Below are 25321 nucleotides of genomic sequence, written 5' to 3'. Positions count from 1 at the left end.
GTCAGCAGAAACACAAAGAAAATTTAGACCTTTCCTGACCCAGGTTGTTACCACACCCATCCCTGATTGCCAGGCACCCGCTACTTACCTGAGTGCAAGGGACCTTGAGTCCTGAGGAAGGAAAGATAGATAATAGATATATAAATACAGACAGAGGCTGTTAGATAGATAGAGCTAGAAAGATAAATCTAGAGATGGGTAGAAGAGAGCTCACGACCATAAATTGGTGTCATTTCAACCCAAATATTCACAAAACTAAATAAGAATATAAACAGGATAACCAAATACTTGAAAGTGGGCAGAAACTATTCACCTTCACAGTAAAATTTATTCTACCGTTTTTAAACAAATTAAACCTTCACCTGGCCTCCTCAGATCAGTACCAAGGTCAGCTCCTTTTGATCAGTCGCTGCTTGAGGTTCTCTCCATCATCCACAGAGCAGGTGATTACAGCCGGTTCTTAGCAATCACTTAATCAAAAAGCTCCTGAACAGTACCTCGCTCTAGGCGCCTGTCCTTTAATCTCTTGAGGGCTGGAAATAGGAAGATTGCAGTCCCTCTTTGAAAAATAAGAAATGTCTCTAAAGAAGCGAAAATCCTTGGTGGATGTGATGTTGGAAATTATTGATGGGATTGTACCTATTGGTGACCTTTACTGCCTGACGATGGAGGGCTAGTGGGTGGTCACCTAATGCATTGTGATACAGGAGCGACTCTCAGGTGCCCACAGGCTAGAAGGTCTAGTGGTTTGTATCAATTCCTGTCTGGCACGTGCTACGCCCCTTCCTGGAAAAATTGTTCCTTTTTGCCAAACAGGGGCCAAGCAATTCTCCTCAAATTCACTGCCTCTTTCCTCTTTGGGGCTTCAGGCCAAAGTCCAGTTCTTGACCTCTCATCCACTCCCACACCTTCCCCAGGGCGGGTGGGGGGGGGGCCCAGTTCCAGCAAGGGAGCGGTCAGTATGCCTCTTCTCACAGGATGTAGCAGTCTCCATTGACGCCTCGACCTTTTGTGAGCATTCCCAAAGTGGGATTCCGTGCCACTGGCCCCACTACCTCCACAAGTTGGGAACCACGACATCCTTTCATGGCACTCATGCCAGAGTAAAGGTTTCTTTGTAAGGATTTCTGGCTCAAACCATATATCCGATAGGACAGAACTTGAATAATGTTGCATGATTTTAGCTGATTGGCAGATTTTATACAAACTTACCCAATATCATTTCATCATCTGGTCAACTAATTCAATCACTTTCTTTTGATAATTTATTAGTTACATGACAGAATTCCTCCATTCTGACTTTTAAAAAGAGTCATCATCCTTTAATGTCAGGCCTCAGTTAAATGGAATTCATACTGATCATTATTTCAGGGCTCCCCTAAAGCATTTTTTGGGTTAAGGCAATGAGCCATACTGACCAGAAAAGTCACAGGTTCAGCTCCCAGTCTGTGCTGAGCAACCTGACGCTCAGTTCCCAGTTTTGTTTATTAACTTTTTAATATTAGCAAGTTAAAGGAGGAACAGAGTGGCAGTAAACTCCCATCTGATAACAACTTATGTTAAGAGTCTTTCATGGACACTTGCTGTAAATTTATTTTGTTATTTGCCCATCATATAAGAGAGGAGACTAAGTCTGAGATAGTGAGAGAGAAACTGTTATTCATTTGTCTAGAATTTCAGAATAAAAGGGCAGCTGTAGAAAATGAATACAACTCACATATGATACCAAGAGGAGCACAGGATGTATGTGCCAGTGACAACATCTGATTGGTATGTATTGTGTGTTTAATACAAAACCTGCATCAGAGCCAGCCCAGTACCTCACCATCTTTGACGTCACTCAAATTGCCCATGTTTATTTTCTCATTCCAAAATCTTATCTTTTCCTCAACAATTTTTACCTCTCCAGAATGTTCAAATCCAAGATCGAAATACTGTTCTCACACAATTCGGAGTCTCTACAAACACCTTTCTAACATGCTTGACAAATACAAAGTGCAGGATCTAATAAGTGATCCTTCCCACGCTTCTAGCGATCAGCCTCACTCCCCCATTGCAACCTTTCGTCATTAGTGCCACCCAATGTAGAGCTAAGCCATGCACACCACAAGGTCCCGGGTACAATTCCCTATCTGTGTTGACTTAGCCAATCTCAGCTGGGCCAACAGTAAGGCTACTATAGTTAGCCACTATTGTAGTAAGACTACTACATTAATCTGGGGATGGGAGATGTCAGCCAGATGCTGCTGATCACTAGCCAGGGACTACTGCTGGAATATGCACATGCCTGATGTCAGCTGAGAATGGGATTGGGGGTTGCTTCAGCAGTGATGCCCCCTACAGTTGAGCAGCCTGCCAGCTTTCATGTCCTAGGTTTACAAATAACAAACTCTCTTTTGGGTCTGATGCAGGTCCCAGCGCAAATCAATGGCATTGGGAGGGGACAGAGAAAAGAGGAAGTTGTTTTCTGAGAAAAGTGTACAGCATTGACAGTAGTTTATATTATTACAACAGGGTCATTGTGTAGTGACACTTCATCAATATCTACGTCTTGTTTGAAATTCAAATTCCCTGTAGCACAGGAGAGAGCTTCTGGTCAGCCAAAATTAAACTCAGAATTTAAAAACTGCTCATTGGGTATTGATTGAGAAAGGGTTCTGTTTGAATAAAGGTCACTGTTAACTGACATCAAGGTGTATTCTTAACCAATTTCAGCTGTGAGCAGTACTAATCTGACAGCTACCCCATTAACCAATTCACTGGGCTGTGAATGAATGTGGAACAAGAGGTAGATCCTTCCATTGTTCTTTACAAACCTGACCTCTGGGCACCCTCAATTCTTGTGATACCAGCTCATGGGACAAATGAACATATGAAAGTGTCAGATAGGAACTGGTCCATCAAGCCCAAAATTGTCCAGCCTTTTCACATGGGGGCCACATTACAATTTTTGTCTTACATGGGGGGGCCAGTGAGACAATTTCAGAAAGATAAAGGCATTAAAAATTTATCTTACTATTAATCAAAACAACAACAAATGTGCATTTTTGTGAAGGAGCTTTAAATTAGAAGATGAATTTATTGACTTACTTTCTCATCACTATGTTGGACACTAATTTAGTGAGATAGCTGGCATTTTTGCTTGCACAAGTAGTCGATGTTTCTCCGCACACTTGTTGTAGCGATGCAAAGTATTCCAGATAGATGTCCATTAAATAATTACCTAGGTGTCCCTAGGCAGCAGCGATCATAATATGAATGAATTTTACATACAGTTTGAGGGAGAGAAGAGTGGGTCTAAGACTAGTATTTTAAACTTAAATGAGGGCATGAAAGCAGAGCTAGCTAAAGTGAACTGAAAAATTAGGTTCGGGGATAGGTCAATAGAGATGCAGTAGCAGACATTTAAGGGGATATTTCAGAATACACAGAATAGATACATTCCAACAAGAAAGAAAAATTCCAAGGGGAGGACCCACCATCCATGGTTAATTAGTTTAGTTTAGTTTAGAGATACAGCACTGAAACAGGCCCTTCGGCCCACCGAGTCTGTGCCGACCATCAACCACCCATTTATACTAATCCTACACTAATCCCATATCCCTACCACATCCCCACCTGTCCCTATATTTCCCTACCACCTACCTATACTAGGGGCAATTTACATTGGCCAATTTACCTATCAACCTGCAAGTTGATAGTATAAACTTAAAGAAACAGCATATAATTGCATAAAGATGGATGGCAGTTCAGAAGATTGGACAGAATATAAAAAAAAGTAAAGAACGACTGAAAGATTAATAACAAGGGAAAAATTAGAGTATGAGAGAAAGCTAGCTAGAAATATAAAAACAAATAGTAAGAGTGTCTATAGATATTTTAAAAAGAAAAGAGTTAACAAAGTAAGTGTTGGTATATAGAAAGTGAGTCTGGGGAATTAATAATGGATAATAAGGAGATGGCAGATGAATTGAACAGATATTTTGCATCGGTCTTCACTTTAGAGGATACAAGTAACAACCCAGAAATAGCTATATATCAGGAAATGGAAGGGAGGGAGGAACTCAAGAAAATTACAACCACCAGGGAAGTGGTACTGAGCAAATTGTTGGAGCTGTGGGCTGACAAGTCCCCGGGTCCTGATGGACTTCATCCTAGGGTGTTAAAAGAAGTGGCTAGGAAATTAGTTGATGCGTTGGTTTTAATTTTCCAAAATTCCCTAGATTCGGGGAAGGTTCCACTAGATTGGAAAATAGCGAATGTAACTCTTTTATTCAAAAAGGGAGGGAGACAGAAAAGAGGAAACTACAGGCCAGTTAGCTTAACATCTGTCATAGGAAAAATGTTCGAAACTATTATTAAAGATGTTATAGCAGGGCACTTCGAAACATTTAAGGTCATCAGGCAGCCACAACATGGTTTTGTGAAAGTGAAATTATGTTTAACCAATTTATTGGAATTCTTTGAAGAAGTAGCATTTGCTGTGGATGAAGGGGAACCAGTGGATGTACTGTACTTAGATTTCCAGAAGGCATTTGATAAGGTGCCACATCAAAGGTTATTGTGGAAAATATAGGTCTATGGTGTAGGGGGTAACATATTGACATGGATAGAAGGTTGGCTAGCTAACAGGTAACAGAGAGTAGGCATAAATGGGTCATTTTGCGGTTAGCAAGATGTAACGAGTGGTGTGCCGCAGGGATCAGTGCTGGGGCCTCAATGTTTTACAATTTATATAAATGACTTAGATGAAGGGACCGAAGGATGGTTGCTAAATTTGCTGATGATGCAAAGGTAGGTAGGAAAGGTAAGTTGTAAAGAGGACATAAGGAGGCTACAAAGGAATATAGATAGGTTAAGTGAGTGGGCAAAGATCTGGCAAATGGAGCATAATGTGGGAAAATGTGAAATTCTCCATTTTAGGAACATAGGAGCAGGAGTAGGCCATTCAGCCCATTGAACCTGACCCACCATTCAATATGATTATGGATGATCATCCACTGCAATGCATTTTTCCCACACTATCCTCATATCCCTTATGTCATTTGTATTTAGAAATCTGTCAATCTCTGCTTTAAACATACTCAATGACTGAGCTTCCACAGCCCTCTGGGGTAGAGAATTCCAAAGATTCACAATCCTCTGAGTAAAGAAATTTCTCCTCATCTCTGTCCTAAGTGGTTTCCCCCTTATTTTGAAATTGTGTCTCCTGGTTCTAGACTCCCCAACCAGGGGAAACATCTTAGCTGTATCTACCCTGTCTATCCCTTTAAGTATTTTGTAGGTTTCAATTATATCATCTCTCATACTTTGAAACTCTAGAGAATACAGGCCAAATTTCCCCAATCTCTCTTCATAGGACAGTCCCGCCATCCCGGGAACAAGTCTGGTGAACCTTCGTTGCACTCCTTCTATGGCAACAATATCCTTCCTAAGGTAAGGGGATCAAAACTGCACACAGTACTCCAGGTGCGGTCTAACCAAGGTTCTATACAATTCAAGCAAGACTTCACTACTACTGTACTCCAAACCTCTTGCGATAAAGGCTAACATACCATTAGTCTTCTTAATTGCTTGCTGCACCTGCATGTTAGCTTTCAGTGACTTATTGAAGAGGACACCCTGTTCCCTTTGTACATCTACACTTTCTAATCTATCATTTAAGAAATACTCTGCACATCTATTCCTCCTACCAAAGTGGATAACCTCACATTTTTCCACATTATATTCCATCTGCCACGTTCTTGCACACTCATTAAGTCTGTCCAAATCCCCTTGAAGCCACTTTGCATCTTCCTCACAACACACATTCCCACCTAGTTTTGTGTCATCCGTGAACTTGGAAATACTACATTTGGTCCCCACATCCAAATCATTGATCTATATTGTGAACAGCTGGGGCCCAAGCACTGATCCCTGTGGTACCCCACTAGTCACAGCCTGTCAATGCAAGAATGACCCGTTTATTCCTACTCTGCTTTCTGTCTGTTAACAAATCCTTAATCCATGCAAGTATATTACCTCCTAGCTCATGTGCTTTAATTTTGCTAGCCAACCTCCTGTGGGGGACTTTATCAAAAGCCTTCTGAAAATCCAAGTATTACACGTCCACTGACTCCCCTTTATCGATTCTGTTAGTAATATCCTCAAAAAACTCTGACAGGTTCACCAAAAATGATTTCCCATTCATAAATCCATGTTGATTATGCCCAATCAGATCTTTATTATCCAAGTGTCCATTTATCACATCCTTTAGAATAGATTCTAGAATTTTTTCCAATGACTGATGTATGGCTAATAGGTCTGTAATTCCTTGTTTTCTCTCTCCCTCCCTTCTTAAATAGTGAGGTGACATTTGCAACCTTCCAAGCTACAGGATCCACTCCAGAATCCATAGAATTTTGGAAGATGATTACTAATGCATCCACTATCTCCATAGCTACCTCTTTCAACACTCTGGGATGTAGAATATCAGGTCCTGGGGACTTATCAACCTTACTTTCAGCCCCATTAATTTCTCCAATACAACCTTCTTACTAATACTAATTTCCTTCAATTCCTCATTCTCCCTAGTCCCTTGGGTCTCTAATTCTGGGAGATTTCTTGTATCTTCCTCAGTGAAGACAGACACAAGGTAATCTTTTAGCTTCTCTGCCATTTCTCTATTCCCCATTATAAATTCTACTGACTCTGCCTGTAATGGACCAACGTTTGTCTTGGCCAAATGTTTCCTTTTTACGCACCTATAGAAGCTTTTACAGTCAGTTTTTATATTTTTTGCTAGCTTACATTCATATTCTATTCTCCCTTTCTTTAACAGTTTCTTCATCCTCCTTTGCTGTATTCTAAAATCCTCCCAATCCTCAGGTTTACTACTATTTCTGGCAATCTTATACGTCTTTTCCTTTAATCTTATACAATCCTTAACTTCCTTTGTTATCTATGGTTGACTGCCTTTACTTTTGGGGTTTTTGTGCCTTGAAGGAATGTATAGTTGCTGTAAACTATATAATATTTCTTTAAAGACTATCCATTGCCTATGTACTGTCATACCTTTTAATGTATTTTCCCAATCCACCTCAGCCAATTTGCCTTTCATACCTTCATAATTTCCTTTGTTCAAATTTAACACCCTGGTTTCAGATTGAACTACCTCACTTTCAAACATAATGTAAAATTCTATCATATTATGGTCACTCATCCCTAAAGGTTATTTTACAACAAGGCTATTAATTAGCCCTTTCTCATTACATAATACTAGATCTAAAATAGCCCGATCTCTAGTCGGTTCCTCAACATACTGGTGTAGAAAACCATCCCTAACACACTCCAGAAATTTGTCCTCAACGGCATTAGTGCTTATTAGGTTTACCCAGTTTATATGCAGATTGAATTCACCCATGATTACTGTATTACCATGCCTCATGCTTCTCTAATCTCCTGATCAATACCATGCTCCACACTAGCACTACTGTTTTGTGGCCTATAAACATCTCCTACCAATGTTTGCTGCCCCTTGCTGTTTCTTAGCTCCACCCAAACAGATTCCACATTTTGTTCTTCCGATCTGAGATCCTCCCGTACTAATGTATTGATCTCTTCCCTTATTATCAGCGCAACACCACCTCCTTTTCATTTTTTCCTGTCCTTCCTAACTGTTGAATATCCTTGAATATTCAGTTCCCAGTCTTGGACACCCTGTTACCACGTTTCCATTCTGGCAATTAGATCATACCCATTTACCTTTATTTGGGCCTTTAAATCATATACCTTTTCAAAGGAAGAATAAAAAAGAAGCATATTATCTAAATGGTGAGAGACTGCAGAGCTTTGAGATGCAGAAAGATCTAGGTGTCCTAGTGTATGAATCGCAAAAGGTTAGTATGCAGGTACAGCAAGTAATGAGGAAAGCTAATAGAATGTTATTGTTTATTGCAGGGGGAATTGAATACAGAAGTAGTTATACAGGGCATTGGTGAGACCACATCTGGAGTACTATGTATAGTATTGGTCTCCTTATTTAAGGAAGGATGTAGATGCGTTGGAAGCAGTTCAGAGAAGGTTTACTCAACTAATACCTGGAATGGGTTGCCTTATGAGGAAAGGTTTGTCAGGCTAGGCTTGTATCCATTGGAGTTTAGAAGAGTAAGAGGTGACTTGATTGAAACATATAAGATCCTTAGGGGTCTTGACAGGGTGGATATGGAAAGGATGTTTCCTCTTGTGGGCGAATCTAGAACTAGGAGTCACTGTTTAAAAATAAGGGGTCGCCCATTTAAGGCAGAGATGAGAAATTTTTTCCCTCAGAGGGACGTGAATCTTTGGAATTCTCTTCTTCAAAAGGCAGTGGAAGCAGAGTCTGAATATTTTTAAGGCAGAGGTTGATAGACTCTTGATAAGCAAGGGGGTGAAAGGTTATCGAGGGTAGGTGGGAATGCATTGAGGTTACAATCAGATCAGCCACGATCTTGTTGAATGGTGGAGTAGGCTTGAGGGGCCGAGTGGCCTACTCCTGCTCCTAATTGGTATGATCGTATGTATGTATGTATGTCCTTATCTGTCAGGAGTGATCTTGATCACTGTCTCTCCCTCTCTCCCTCTAGCCTGTTCAACACAGTTGTGATGCCTCAAGCATCACAATACAGACACTCCACCCACCTGGAGCCATATACTCTCCTGGGAGAGAAGAAGAAACAGATTAAAAACCCAATTTGTAATGCCAAGTCTAGTTTCTACTTCACCATTCAATGAATAAAAAAACCTTACCAGTTTTCAAAAAACAATGAAAATGTACATTTATATACAGCTTTCATGCACAAAATAATCCCAAAGCAGTTTATATAGGGAGCATAGACACAGAGCAGGATATAGGAGATACAGAACACTGAAAGCGCAGTCATAGAGGCAAGCAACGAGAAGGCTTTTGAAGGTGAGGAGAGAGGTGGCAGGGGAGGGCAGTGCAGGGCATAAGGTCTGAGCATGAAAACACACACATCCTTACCAATAGAATGGCAGATATTATCACTTTAACTTTCATTGTCGAATTCTGTATAAGCACCAGGTGTGCAAAGCTGCAGAATTATTCTCAAGACATTCCTTATTCTTTGATCTTTATAATCATTATAAACATAGAATCATAGAATGACACAGCAGAGAATGAGGCCATTCGACCCATCATGGCTGTATCAATTCTTTGGAACAGCTATTCAATTAGCCCCTCCCCTACAGCCTTACAATTATTTTACTCTCCAGATATTTATCCTATTCCTTTTCAAAGTTATTATATCTTCTTCCACCACTCACTCCAAAAGTGCACCCCCAATCATAACGACTTGCTGCGTAAAATAAACTCTCCTCATTTTGTCCCTGGTTCTTTCATGAATTATCTTAAATTTGTGTCCTTTGGTTACTGACCCTTCTACCACTGGAAACAGGACATCCTTATTTACTCTATCAAAACCCTTCATGATTTTGAACACCTCCATCAAATCTCCCCTTAGCCTTCTCTGCTCTGAGGAAAACAATCCCACCTTCAGAGTCGTCACTGGACTTTGCTTCCACTTGAGTTATATAGTGTTAGGATCAACCACTACCAGGTTGGTTATAGCACGGTCAGAAAAAAGAATAAAACTCCTTCTACATTGTCCTGACATTGTGTCTTACCTCTCTCTCAATATCCTGGGGGTCACCATTGACCAGAAACTGAACTAGACCAGCCACATAAATGCTGTGGCTACAAGAGCATGTTAGAGGCTGGAAATTCTGTGGCGAGTAACTCAGCTCCTGACTCCCCAGAGTCAGTCCTGCATCTACAAGTCACAAGTCAGGAGTATGATGGAATACTTTCCACTTGCCTGTATGACTCCAACAACACTCAGTAAGCTCGACAACATCCAGGAAAAAGCAGCCCTCTTGATTGGCACCCCATCCACCATCTTCAACATTCACTCCCTCCACCACCGACATACAGTGGCAGTAATATGTACCATCTGCAAGATGCACTGCAACAACTGACCACGCCTCCTTGAACAGCACCTTCCAAACCCGCGACTTCTTACACCTAGAAGGACAAGGACAGCAGACGCATGGGAACACCACCACCTGCAAGTTCCCCTCCAAGCCACACACCATCCTGACTTGGAACTATATCGCCGTTCCTTCACTGTCACTGGATCAAAATCCTGGAACTCCCTCCCTAACAGCACTGTGTGTGTACCCACATCAGAGGAACTGCAGCGGTTCAAGAAGGCAGCTCACCACCACCTTCTCAAGGGCAATTAGGGATGGGCAACAAATGCTGGCCTTGCCAGCGACACCCGCATCCCATGAAACGAATAAAAAAAAGTCTCAGAAAAACGGCCCTCCTGCACCAGAGTGAAGTTACCATTTAGGTCTGTTAGTGCAGTGCATTGTGAAAGTTCAACCTGCCGGAAACATTTCACTTTGGATCCCAACAGCAAACAAACACAACATGAACTGGATTGAAACCAAATCCCTGAAATAAAAGGGCAAAGAGATAACATTCTGCAACGTCCACGGTTTCTTTTTTTAAAAAGGAAAGGACTATTAAAAGTTTGAATGAGCTCTACCAACCTTACTGTTTCTATTTATTGAATTTTTGAAGGAAGTATTCTTATTTAAATAGTGAGTGAAGATGACATCCCTGGGGCCTTGTGTAGGAGTTGCTCAGTCCAGTACATTGAAGAAAATGAATTACGAGTCATGATGTTTATTAACCTCCTGAGCTTCAGCAATTGCATCATGTATATTAATCTATTAAATCATCTCTGTTAAATAGTCAACTATTATAACTCTCCCAGACCCGTTTCTCCCAATGCTGTTACCAGCATTCATTGTTTAAAGAATACATTTTAAAGTTTAAAAAGATGCTAAACAAAATCACTCCAGTAATTGTTTTTCTCCAGTCTCTTTTCCTTTGAGATCACAGTTATTCAGCTGAGAATGACTGGAAAAATGAATCTGGTTATACAGTGGAATCTTTATTAGCACTTGTAATAAAGGAAGTATCAGCTGTGGCTCAGTGGGTCACACTCTTGCCTGAATCAGAAGGTTGTGGGTTCAAATCCCACTCCAGAGACTTGAGTACAAATTGTCGGCTGACACTCCAGTGCAGTACTGAGGGAGTGCTGCGCTATTGGAGAGGCCAACTTTTGGATGAGACATTAAACTGAGGTCCCGTCTTCTCTCTCAGGTGGATGTAAAAGATCACATGGCACTATTTCAAAGAAGAGTAAGGGAGTTCTCCCTGGTGTCCTGGCCAATATTTATCCCTCAATCAACATCACAAGAACAGATGATCTGGTCATTATCACATTGCTGCATTGCTGTTTGTGGGAGCTTGCTGTGCGCAAATTGGCTGGCGCGTTTCCTACATTACATCAGTATTTTTATTGCCTGTACACTGAGATTGTGACAAGCACTATATTAATGTAAGTCCTTCCTTTCCTTTTAACCCTTTCGCTGATCATGGAGCTAGCCAAATAATTGAGGTTGCCTGGGAAACAGTGACACACAATAGTGTTGGGACCAGCAAGAGAAAAGCAAGAGAAAATTGACTCATCATGTACTTCAGAACATTTCAACATTCTTCACATACAATGAATGGATTTGAAGTGCAGTTGTTATGAAGGTGGACGTGGCAACCATTTTGGCACTTAGCAAGGGGCTGTGAACAGCAATGAAATAACTGAACAGTTAACAACAGCAACTGTACAGCATTCTTAATGTAACAAAATATCACAGTGCATTTCACAGGAGCGTTATCAAACAAAATTTGACACCGAGCCACACAATGACATATTAGGTCAGGTGACGAAGCAAAAGAACCAGAGGCAACATGTGAAACTTTTTTTTTCCATAGTGAGTTGATGTGATCTGGAATATGTTGCCTGAAATGGTGGTGGAAGCAGATTCAGTTATAACATTCAAAAGAAAATTGGATAAATACTTGAAGGAAACCCATTTACAGGGCTGTGGGGAAAGAGCGGGGGAATGAGACTTTCAAAGAGCTGGCCACAGGCACAATGGATCAAAACATATCAGATTCCAAGGGGGCTTGACAGGGTAGATGCTGAGAGGATGTTTCCCCTTGTCGGGGAATCTAGAACTAGGGGGAACGTTTCAAACTAAGAGGAGGAGAAATTTGTTCTCTCAGAGGATCGTTAATCTTTGGAATTCTCTTCCCCAGAGAGCAGTGGAGGCTGGGTCATTGAAATATATTCAAGGCTGAGTTAGACAGACTTTTGATCTACAAGGAAGTCAAGGGTTATGGGGAACAGGCAGGAAAGAGGAGCTAAGACCACAATCAGATCAGCCATGATCTTACTGAATGGTGGAGCAGACCCAAGGGGCTGAATGGCCTACTCCTGCTCCTATTTCTTATGTTCTCATTCAGTGCTGTATGATTCTATTGTTCTATGAAGTGACTGGGAGGTATTTAAGTGGAAATGTAAACACATTATTTATTATCATATATCTGTTTAAGAATTTAGAAGTGTTCCCTTGGAGGAAAAGGGCAGAGAAATGGGACTGAAGGTCAAGAGTTAGCATGGCACAGGTAAGATGGGCTGAATGGTCTTCTGTGCTGTGATTTATATGATTTTAAGAACATCAATATGTGCTGCATCAATGTTGTAATTAGGCAACTGGTTAGATCCATTCTGAGGTCAACCAGTCTACAAGATAGAGATTGTAAGCATACTTAGAATGCTGTGATTCTATAAGTACTGAATGAACAATGCAATGTCAGACCTGTTTAGATCTGTACTATATTCGGTCAGTCTACAAGGAGGAAGTTGTGAGCATTAGAGTTAAGTAATGGTCTTTTCAACCATAATGAATCCAGTTGTTTTTCATCTATCACTCCATTATTGAGAACTGTATAAACAATATAACATAAGAACATCATTTAGTTGGGTTTAATGAGAGTATCACTAATGATTATTGAGCTCCCTTATGCTGCTGGGCTCAGTAATTCCTCGGACCCATTTAATGGTGTCAGTCACTGCTTGTACAACAAAAAAAATTTACAGAGAAAAACAATGTTATTAAAGTTAGATCCCTGTACTTCCAGCTGTTTGGTTCCTTAAAGAGAAATGGCACTGAAACTTGTTCTTTGTTTCCCAAAATAGCATTGACTTTAAAAGGGAAATCAGCTTTCAATCCTACTGAGATAAAGGGATGTAAAGATTCCTGTGCTTGTTTATCTGTGACAGTATGTCATCCACGTGAGTGTGACTCATGGGCACCACAATCTGTCAACAGCCTGTAGGCTCAGTCATGATCACAAGCCCAGTGACAGCTGTTTGGGCACAGTGGGCGCCAGTTAAACATGCATTCCTGATCCTGGCACAATAGCAAAGTACGCAAACCCTCCCAACACCCCTGCCCCCTTCCCATTCCCTCCTTCAGAATTCCAATGAAAAATGATTCCATTTTCAAATTCCCTGCACATTAAACAAGGCCAGTCCACTACTCAATTTCAGCCAAAGATGGCCACTCATTTTAGACATCTAATCGTTCTCGGCGTCAAATATATTTTCAACACGAGTCTTCTGCTAATGTTGAGAATCAACTGCTCGACCACTGATTAAATACATTGCATTACTGAGATTAGCAATCAACTGCCTTGATCTTTAATCTTTAGAAATGCAAATTCAATCAGAATCCTCATCCAAAATCTATCTCTTCCTTAAAAGAAGCAAACTTGTAGTTTTCAAGGTTCAAACGCATACAAGAAGATTGTCTTCATGAAAGCGTATTAAGACAATTGTGTGTCATCTTTATCATGTAACCACAATGCCACTTTGTTCGTTTATCAGCAAAGTGAATAAATGGGTTCCCACACACTTCCTCATGCTGCCCTTCTAAAACGAGGAATAGTTCAGGAGGAAAGCCTAATGCTACTCAATGGGACTTTCTGTTAACAGTAAGGAGTTTGGCATCTTTCCCACTGACCTAAGGCTCACTTCAGTACACAGGCGAAGAACTGAAGCAAAGGGCTTTCCTTAGTGCTGCAAATATCGATTAAAGAAAGAAAGAATGTAGTGGGTATCAGTGATGAGGCATTTTTCCTCAGACTGCTAACGTGAGTAAAATAGTTGTTGTGAACATAAAGCAGTTTTCGTATTTCATAAACAGACTGACATTGTCGGTCACATTAGTGAGTGAAGGGAGACTTAGTTTCCCATACCTGAAATATCACAGCAACAATTTGAAAGGTGCCTCAATTTTAAAATTTTCATCCCTTTTTCAAGATGATGGAATGATGTAGATCTGCAAAAGCTGCAAATGGCATTTCCTAGCGTCCAGGGCTGATTTATATCTGGCATTGTCCTAGAATACTTACAAGAAATAATTAACGGACATCTTGAGAGTCCCTTCAGACACCTGCATAAAAAACTTTCTACTCCTCCATAATAGAAGAAGTTTCATCTAAAAAACCATCACCAAGAACTGACTTCAAAATGGGGCAATGGTAGAAGCTAAACATTAGGAGGCAGAGCTTGGACGCTGAGAATATTTGTTTGAGACATTGGGGATGGGGGTGATGAAAGAAAAAAAAGACTTGTATTTATATGGTGCCTTTCATGACCACCAGAGGTCTCAAAGCTCTCTACAGCTAATTAAGTACTTTTGAAGTGTAATGTAGGAAATGCAACAGTCAATTTACACACAGCAAGCTCCCACAAACAACAATGTGATAATGACCCAATAGTCTGTTTCTGTGATGTTGAAGGAGGGATAAATATTGGCTAGAACACCAGGGATAACTCCCCTGCTCTTCTTCAAAATAGTGGCCATGGGGTCTTTTACGTCCACCTGAGAGAACAGACAGGGCCTCGGTTTAACATCTCAACCGAAAGATGGCACCTCTGACAGTGCAGCACTCCCTCCGTACGGCACTGGACTGTCAGCTTAGATTTTTGTGCTGAAGTCCTGGATTGGGACTTGAACCCAGACACAAGAGTGCTACTTACTGAACTACTGCTGTCACGGTGTGTGAGGGGGTTATGGTCATGGTTCGACTCCCAGAACTGCCTGGTACCACAATGTGTCAGCTCTCTGCCAGCCTGCTTGATACGCTGCCAGGGATATGGGGGAACGAAAATAGCAGAAGAGGGAGAGAAAAAAATATTGCATTGAAAATTTTGCCTCGTAATGAGTGGGACTGTGATTTTTTTTAAAACAGGAAAGACACACCATGTCCATTGGCCTCTGTAAAGAGAAGAAATAGGTTCAGGTTCTGGGTTCTGACAATGGGTCTATACCTGAAAACTTTCAGTTTCTATTTCAGTTTCCAACATTTGAGGTCTTCTCCTTTTGTCACAAAGGCAACTCAGACAACTAAAAAACATAAGCAAGCATGAAATAACAAAAGGCCACTCGGCCTATCAAATTTGCTCCTTCCACAGACCACATGCAATTTTGTACCTGACCCAGCACAATTCATTCTACAAAGTAAAGGTTCTCCACAGCTTCATCCAAAATGAAATCAAGCTAAACTCCAGAATATTCATCGACCCAACAGTAACCACCCTTGATCACTTACTTTCCTGGGAATGACAATTCCATGGTCCCAGAAGATCAGGACCCGCCATGGTCCACAAAACATTCCATGACCTCATTTCAGTGAGACAGACATACTGGAATAACTGTGGGCCAGAAATTGGTACAGGCTCACTTTCAGACCCAAATTTGCAATGTGCTCAGCGTGCACACACCAGAAGCCAGAGCTCAAGATGTGTCCAATATTAACCCTCATCAGTGTAATTCCAGCAAGTCGTAGAAGTCAACTGGGCACCCAGAGGCAGCTCACTGACTGGCTCCCCACCAACTTGGGCCACCCATGATGCCAACATCAGACCTCAAGTAGGCACTGAGAGGTGAGGGAAGGAGAATGGGAGTGGGGTGAGCACAGGAGTGCAGCCCAGCAGAGACCCTCCAGGTATGCTATGAAGCCAGGAGTAGCAAAAGAAAATGTTAGCCTTCTCAATGGCATGTGCAAGGAGCCTAACAACTGTTTTAAGGTGGCAGCATGAGTCAAAATGGTATTTCATCCTGCAGGGGGTGGGCTGCTGTGACACAGCCTCTCGAAATTGAACCTTTTTGCCCCGTTTCACAACTGCAAAATAGGAACGAGTTCCAATATCTCCACATATAGATTTAGAGGATCCCACACTGACAGATTCACCCAAAGCCTTGATATTATGTATTCATTTAACTTCTGAATGTTTCATGAAGTTAATTATTTTTTCCCTTTCACTCCCCTGAAGGTTTTGTGTCCCTGCTTAGGTAGACCTCTCCCATATCTGATCCAAATGGCCCCTCTTCATGAGTGAGCCTCAATGTTAAGTATCAGCAAGGTACCTGGCCACAGTGGGCATAGAAAGCAATCTTCAATAATGTCCAAACACACATACACTTTCCAAAGGCAGTGATCAGGAATGAGAACCCTGGCCAACTTTTCTCAACACTCTGAGGGTCAATCGTAGAAGCACAGCTACCAAACTGGTTCACAGCAACTAATTCAGCACAGATAGATGAAGCCTAGGATCTCCATGCTTGGTATGGATCAGCACTGGATTAGATAAATCTGTTGAGTCATTGGGGAGAACACTTAAATAAATTGACAGCGGGGGAGGACATTGTCGAGCCGTGACAGAGGAATTTAAAAAAATTTAATGGGTGTTAATCACCATGTTGGGGAAGTTTTTAGGCAGGCTGCTACCATTTGAGGGGAGGGGGGGGAGACTTACACACCTTCAGGATGTCTCAAAGGACTTTACAGACAATGAAGCCTAGTTACTGTTGTAATACAGGAATCACAGCAGCCAATTTACACACAGCAAGCTCCCACAAACAGCAATGTGATAATGGCCAGATTATCTGTTTTTAGTTGTTGGTTGAGGAATAAATGTTGGCAGGACACTGGGGAGAACTCCCTTGCTTTTCTTTGAAATAATGCCATGGGACCTTTTACATCTACCTGAGATGGAAAATGGGGGCTTTGGTTTAACATTTTATCCAAAAGATAGCACCTCTGACAGTACAGCACTCCCTCAGTACTGCACTGCAGTGTCAGCCTAGATTTTGTGTTGAAGTCTCTCGAGTGGGCCTTGAACCCACAACTTTCTGAGCCATTACACCACAGCATTGCATTGGCAATGAGGACAGTGGAGAAATCACAGAACTTTACAGGTTTTTTTCCTTCTCTTTAGAGAAACATTTACCATGCACTACAATGAAAAATATCTAACTATTAGTCTATCGACAGACTGTAAGCACAGGCTTTATCATTGCAATAACAGGAACACAGCCTTTCACTCCTCTAGAATCAGCTCAGGGATGTGCCATGGGTGGGGTTTCAAATCACAAAGTAAACTTATATCCACAGTTATCAACCAATGACACCAACAATTTGCATTTATATAGCACTTTTAACACAGTAACGCACCCCAAGTCGCTTCCCAGGAAGTGGTATCAGGTGAAATTTGACACTGAACCATGTAAGGAGATATTAGGACAGGTGGCCAAAAGTTTGGTCAAAGAGGGAGGTTAGGTTTAAAAGGAGCATCTTAAAGGAGCAGAGAGAGGTAAAGAGGCAGAGAGGATTAGGAGAGGAAATCCCAGTGTTTAGGTCTAGGCAGATGAAACTAACCCCATTTCTTGCAGGCATAAGCTTTTCCAACCACAATTTGCGCAGTGACTGGAGTAGATTGTAATGCTGTTTCAGTAATCGACTATCTTCTAGGGCCTTGCATAAACATCAGGAACAGGGGTTGCAAGTGGTTGGCAAGTATTTATATCCCATTATTCCACCAGTACACAAATTAACAAGCCACAGATACACAGAATCGAATTCTGCTAGGAATCTAACATGGTTAAAGCTATTGGAAATAAAAAGGAAACCTGATACACAGCAGTTAAAAGCAACATATAATGGAAAGTTTAAAAAAAGACTTGCACTTATACAGCACTGTTATCACGTCATTCAGAATCATCATAAAGAGCTTCACAAACAACAAACTACTTTGAAACGCAACCCAACTTCTTATTACACATGTCATCCCTTTTAAGGATAGCAAGATCCCACAAACAGCACTGAGATATATAGGCAGTTAATCTGTTTATTTTGGTTTCATTGAGTGAGAAACGAAATGTTGGCCAGGACACCAGGAGAACTGTCTGCGTGGGCTTTTTCACATCTACCAGAACAGGCAGATGGTTCATTGGTTTCATGTCTTATCTGAAGGATGGAACACTGACAGTGCAACACACCCTCAGTACCTCACTGTGGTGTCAGAGCGCAGATTGTGAGCTCAATCTCCCAGTATGGGTTCTCAAACATTATTCCTCTTGTGAGAGAAAAAAAAAACACTTACAGCCTTATTGTTTTGTCCAAACATCTCAAGTCACTGTGCACAACTAATTATTTTTGGATTGTAATGACTAAATAGGAGGGTAAGAAACAGCAGCAGGACTAGGCCATTTGGCCCTTCAAGCCTGTTCCGCCATTCAATAAGAATCATGGCTGATCTGAACTTGGCCTCAACATTTTCCTGCCTGTTCCCCATAACTCTGGACTCCCCTAATGTTCAAGAATCTGTCCAACTCAGCCTTGAATATATTAAATGACAGCCTCCACAATTCTCTAGGGCAGAGAATTCCAAAAATTCACAACCCTCAGAGAAGAAATTCCTCCTCTTCTCTGTCTTAAATGGTTACATAAGGCAAGTGTCTACATTTACGGTATAATTGGTTTGCTGGTTGCAGACAGGATATATTGGAATATAGGAATATGGGGAGGCAAATCCAGCCATCTGCTGAGCAAGGGCTAGAGTTAAAAATCGAACCATAAACAAATGAGATGACCAGTCCCTATATTTGTGCACATATAATGCTAAATTGGTCTCAAATTGGCCAGACTGAAAAGTTGCAGTGCCAATAAAAAGCAAAAGCAGTTGGCCTCAAAACAGCCCTTTAATCATAATCTCCTGCAGTTACCCAGACTAAAATGATCCCCGAGGGACATCTACTTTACATTAATTACAATGGAGCCTCCAGGAAAATACATATTCAAGCCACACTCAGCTGTAAACAAGTGGCAGAACTGGTTAAGGTCTGTTAACCTACAAGCCCGTTTACAACAAGTGTCAAAATCCAGTTTAGGCAGAAAAACAAACAGCAACAAAAAAAGGAGGTAATATAAATCTATTCAACAATGTGTCACACTTACCCCGGGCAGGGTCTTCTGCTCGTGTAATGCATTCTGTGCCTTGATAGCAGATTCTCTTGCACAGTACGTAAGGAAGGCACAGCCTAGAGGAACAGAAATATGGCATGAAAAAAATATTGCACTGAAATTTCATTCCATTAGGGAACGATACCTAAAAAGAGGTGAGAGAATACCACCAGGCCCATTTTTTAGGTGGTGCAATCTCATACAACCCTTCGCCCCTCCCCGAACATTTGTAATCCCAACTCCTGGAAGAGGCAAAAGCAACCTGCGGCTAATTTCAAAAAGCAATTCTGGGAACTTCACCCTGACTCCCTAAAGTAAATCAAGCAAGTTATCCTTCATGGGTCACTCGGCATATTTCAACTAATCCAACAGCCCCTCCCAATTTTTATTAGCAATATAGTGATATACAGGATCAGAGCGATCATCTTCACCCAGCTGCACCTCAATTAAAAGGGTTATGTAAGACAATTCCAAAGAATGTAAATTTTATTTTATGAGCAAACAAAATACTTCACAGACCTTTCCACACTAGACGTTTACAATTCCATATATTTCAGAGTCTTAGAGAAGCCACATATTGCATCTTGAGTCATCTAGAAAGCTGCAGGAGCCCCAAGAACCACATCCCCACTCCCATAACCTGCCCTCCCTGTATAATTTGACTGCACCTCAAACCTTCAGTCTTGGTTCAGTGGTAGCACTCTCAATTCGTGAGTCAGAAGGCTGTGGATTCAAGCCCCATCCAGAGACTGCAGCACATAACCTTGGCTGACACTCCCAGTGCAGTGCTGAGGGTGTGCTGCACAGTCAGAAGGGCTGTCTTTTGGATGAGATGTTAAACCATGGCCCTGCCTGCCCACTGAGGTGGGCATTAAAGATCCCATAGCACTATTTGAAGAAGAGCAGGCCAACACCGATCACTCAACTAACACCTAAAACAGATGATCAAGACATTATTTCATTGTCAGTGTGGCATTGTTGTGCACACGTTGGCTGCCACATTTCCTTACATCAGTCAATAGATTCAAAAAGAACTTCACCGACCGTAAGGCTGTCGGGACAGTCTGAGGTCATGAAAAGCACTATGCAATTCTTTCTTTATAAAGTTTTCCTTAAGTTGGAAGGTCTGTGTAGAACAATTGAGGCTAGATAAATGGATATACATCCTCCAAATAGTATTCTGAGCCAGGTCTAAGACTCCTGTGCTACTGCGATATTGGTTACGCAGGTAGGGTTGTGGGAATGTCACTGTGCAGGCAGAACATTTACTGTGGGAGGCAGCAGATCAGCATTGAATAGTACAGATTCAGAACAGGGATGAGCATTTTGGATGTTTTTCTTAACAACTTTTGGAGATTATGAAGATTCAATGGGTGGGATAGAGTTCATGAAAAAACAGAATTGATTTAATGTGCCAAATAGCTTTTTCTTATTTCATATTATTTTACATTCTTATGTCAGTTGTTTTATAATATACAAAATCCTCATCAGCTATGCTGATTTTTGCCCTCTCCCTCCGCAGTGAGTACTGGCAGGCTATTCAACCACAAGAGGCATCACTGCCAAGTCCAACTCAGTTCTTACTTGATACCCACACATACACATCTTTTAACTCAGAATAAGGGGTCGATCGTTTGGGACTGAGAGTGAGGATTAATTTCTTCACTCAAATTATCTACCCCAGAGATTTGTGGATGCTCAGTTTTTGAGTATATTCAAGACAGAGATCAACAGATTTTTGGATACTAAGGAAACCAAGGGGTATGGGGATAGTGCGGAAAGATGCAGTTGAGGTAGAAGATCAGCTTACTGAATGGTGGTGCATGCTCAAAGTGTTGTATGACCATTCCTGCTCCTACTTCTTAGGTCCTTATGTTCTGAAAGGGGTCACTGGATAGCGATCAGGAGCAGTGACCCTGTCTCAGTTTTCCCTTTCAAGGTCCGGGGCACTTAGAAAATTTCAGGGCCCGGGGTGCTTAGACTAATTTCAGTGCCACTGGGTCCAGACCAGGGATCTTCTCTGTCTCGATGGCTCCGTTCCACAATGTTGAGCCACTGAGGGTGCTGTCTCATGGTTACTCCAAAACTATTATCTTCAACGCACATGAAGACAGCCAGAAGTGTGTTTTACACAGGACAGCAGCTAGCTATCAGTTGTGATACAAGAAAATAGTTGGCAGGTGCTAAGCTCTGGACTTGAGAGAACAGATAGCTAGCAGTGAGTTATACGTAGGACATTATAGAACTGGCAGCGAGTTATATGCAGGGTATTAGCAAACTGGCGAGCTATACGCAGTGCAGAGAACTGGCATTGAGTTTTTACACAGAGTATTAAAGAACTGGCAGTGAATTATACACAGGGCATTAGAGAACTGGCAATGAGTTACACATGGGGCATTAGACAGCTGGCAATCAGTTGCACAGGCACGAGATGACTGGTAGTGTATTATATGTAGGACAACAGATGGTTGGCAGTGAGTTATGAACAGGGCATTGGATAGTTGGCAATGAGTTACACAGGGCAAGAGAGTTATACACAAGACACCAGATGGCTAGCAGTGTGTTACACACAGGGCAGCAGATGCTGCCACTGACTTATATACAGTGCACAAAATATTTGGTATTCTGTAATGCACAGGTCACCAGAGTCTGGTAATGAGTTACACGCAGGACACTAGCTACATAGGGCAACAGAGAACTGGCAGTGAATTACTCACAGGGTACCAGACAGTTTGCATTGTGGATCATGAAGGACACCAGACAATTGGCATCAAGTTATGCACAGCACACCAGATAGTTGGCAACAACTTATAATCAAGGATAACTGATGACTGGCACTGATTTATATAATTATATCAGGGTTATGGGGAGGAAAAGACAAGGAATTTGTATGTAACAAGAACAATCCCTCCCCTAACACCCCTGAATTTAAACATTAAACTCTAATCAGCTATTTGTGATTTTTAGAATGTTTACTATGTTACCTGTAAGTGGCACAGAGGAGGTGTAATAACAAAACTCATAGGGTAATAAAGCAGAAACATTTGTTTTGGTCAGCTGGCACGTGCAGAAACCCATTACCATGGTTAAAAGCTTCCATCCAAGATAAAGAGAAACCCAAACTGGTAGAGTTTCTCTTTGTTCAATGCAGAGTGCACACTCTCTCCCCCCTACAGGGATAGAGAACATTTACCAAAGCTCAGGGAGCTTATGTACATGTCAGCAAACACCAAGGTTACGGTTAAGAGTCCCGACAAGCGTCCCACTACTCATGCAACCAGGACCAACTCGACCCCATAAGAGCATTGGCTTGCAGGGTTAGCTGAAGAGCGGGAAGAATCACAGCCTAGCCCCAGCCACAGTTCCAGCCCCCTAGGTCCCATTAGTGAGCCAGTCTGGTTAGTTAACCATTAACAGCAACTTGAAGTACTGCAGACCTGCTTGGCTTGGCTCATGTATCACATGACAGTGGTTATGGTAAGAGTAGTATGTTTCTCCCAGCTGTAGATGATCTAGCAGGGACCTACACACTTTCCTGTAATACAAGCACAAGAGGATCCAAACCTACCGAGCACAGCTTTTTCTAATCAAACATAGAAAATGAACAAATAATTGATTGGAAAGAGTTACAGCACATTAGCTAAATACAGCATCATGCAGCTGGTTCTACTAGCAATCTCCGTTATTGATAAATTATGGCTATATTAATTATCTTCAGGGGAGAGGGCTGTTGGGGGTACAAGCTGCATTACCTAAGTAATGTGCAGCTACGCCTAACCTTTGAACCCTATTCCTCACCATACAGGGCATGTAATGACTGTTAGTTGTGAAGCTGAACACTAATGAAGGTGGGTTATTAGACAGAGGTTATTGACCTTTAATCACTGTCAAATCACACTCAGAATGTTAATTCAAGATCTGGCGAATCCAGTAATGTCCAGTGCAGTGCACCAACTGAGCAATGTAGACCAGTTGTGTAATGTATTTTCTCCTCAGTTTTCTACACTCCTCTCCTGACAGCACTGATATGCTGCAATACAGTTCCATGGACATCAGTAACATTTAAACTAGATTTCAACCAAGTGCCCACTCTTCACATGGGAGCTTAGATGATGGGTGAGGGGCACTGTTAGGCTGGAACCTAATCTTGTCCTCATGCAACATCCACACACATTCATCTTTCAGTAGAGGTTTTGAATAATGATCAAGAATGAGATACTTGGCTGGCTTCGCACTCCCCAGCCCAGGGTCATTGACGTTAATTGTGCCACCATCTACTGGTGCCCCAACTGCCATCAGATATAGTGCAGCACAGACTGTAAATTGAACTTGAGAACCACTGATCTGTACAACTCACTTTCCAAACCACATCCTATAATCCTCTGACCCATGCTTCCTTCTTCCCTCCATTCTACTTTCAGTGGCAGAGCGTTTTACACCATCTCACTCCGCCTCTGTTCTGCTTCTTCCCTAAATCTCACTGTCCTGCAACTTCTCTTCTCCACCTTTAAAAACTTCCTTAAAATCTATCTTACTGATCGTGCCTTCAGCCATCTCTCCTAATTCCTTTGCTTCTACTCAATGTCACTCTGTCAATGACTTAGACAAGGGGAGTGATGGCATGGTAGCTAAATTTGCAGATGACACAAAGATAGGTAGGAAAGTATGTTATGAAGAGACGTGAGGTTGCAGAGGTTGAGTGAGTAAGCAAAAGTCTGATAGATGGAGTATAATGTGGGAAAATGTGAAGTTGTTCACTTTGGCAGGAAGAATAAAAAAGCAGAGTATTACTTAAACGGAGAATGACTGCAGAATTCCGAGGTGCAGAGGGATCTAGGTGTTTTAGTGCATGAGTCACAAAAAGTTAGTGTGCAGGTACAGCAAGAAATAAAGAAGGATAATGAAATGTTATCATTTATTACGAGAGGAATTGAAAATAAAAGTAAGGATATTATGCTTCAGTTATACAGGGCATTGGTGAGACCACATCTCAAATACTTTGTGCAGTTTTGGTCTCATTATTTAAGGAAGGATGTAACTGTGTTGGAGGCGGTTCAGAGGAGGTTTACTAGATTGATACCTGGAATGAGCGGGTTGTCTTAGGAGGAAAGGTTGGACAGACTGGGCTTGTTTTCACTGGAGTTTAGAAGAGTGGGGGTAGACTTGATTGAAGTTTATAAGATCCTGAACGGTCTTGACAGGGTGGATGCGGAAAGGAAGTTTCCTCTAGTGGGTGAGTCCAGACCTAGGGGGCACTGTTTGAAAATTGGAGGTCGCCCTTTTAGGAGAGAGATGAGGAGACATTTTTTCTCTCAGACGGCTGTGCGACTTTGGAACTCTCTTGCCTCAGAAGGTGGTGGGGGCAGGGTCATTGAATATTTTTAAGGAGGAGGTAGATAGATTCTTGTTAGGCAAGGGAATCAAAGGTTATCAGGGGTAGATGAGGTGTGGAATTTAAGTCACAAACAGATCAGCCATGATCTTATTGAATGGTGGAACAGGCTCGAAGGGCCGAATGGCCTAGTTTTGCTCCTAATTCATATATTTGTATGTATGTATGTATGTTCTCTCCTATATGAAGCACCTTGAGAAGATGCTATTTAAATGTAAGTTCCTGTTTTTCCACATTAGGCAGTTAATTTGCCAACTCATAACGACAGAGCTTAGTGATGTTTTTCTTAAATAGATTTCAGCTTTCTCCAGTAGCTCAGTGGGCAAAGGCACTGCCTATGCTGTCGAGGACAGGATGAGCTCGGCTGTGATGCCCCAACATTCGGGATATTAATATTAATAAGAAAGGGCTTGATCCAGCACTCAAAGCCAAGATAATACACAAGCACTTCAAGTACAAGCAGTTATGCGACATAATCTGATCAAAACACTCAAAACAGGCAATTCCAACTCTTGGGCAAAGCACTTTCCTCCATGAGGTATAGACCACTCTTCAATTCAGTTAAGACAAGATAAAGAAACAGATGAAGAGGTCCATCAACCGATCCTAATTCCAGAAAGAGTCTACAGTCTCTCATCACAGAATCCAACAGTTTCTTAACAGGT

At 41.7% G+C, this 25321-nt stretch overlaps 1 protein-coding gene across 4 annotated transcripts in view; it reads right to left on the bottom strand.

Annotated features, from left to right (window-relative positions):
* The window catches only part of LOC137351583 (CUGBP Elav-like family member 4), a 402153-nt gene that overhangs the window by 345286 nt on the left and 31546 nt on the right, over positions 1-25321 (bottom strand). For all 4 annotated transcript variants that reach the window (XM_068016150.1, XM_068016155.1, XM_068016152.1 and 1 more), the window contains exon 2: positions 19259-19341. In XM_068016150.1, the coding sequence (XP_067872251.1) occupies positions 19259-19341 (83 nt within the window). The remainder of the gene's footprint in view (positions 1-19258; positions 19342-25321) is intronic.

This window comes from Heterodontus francisci, chromosome 36, assembly GCF_036365525.1.
Source record: "Heterodontus francisci isolate sHetFra1 chromosome 36, sHetFra1.hap1, whole genome shotgun sequence".
Lineage (NCBI taxonomy): Eukaryota > Metazoa > Chordata > Chondrichthyes > Heterodontiformes > Heterodontidae > Heterodontus > Heterodontus francisci.
This window is presented reverse-complemented; position numbering and strand designations above follow the sequence as displayed.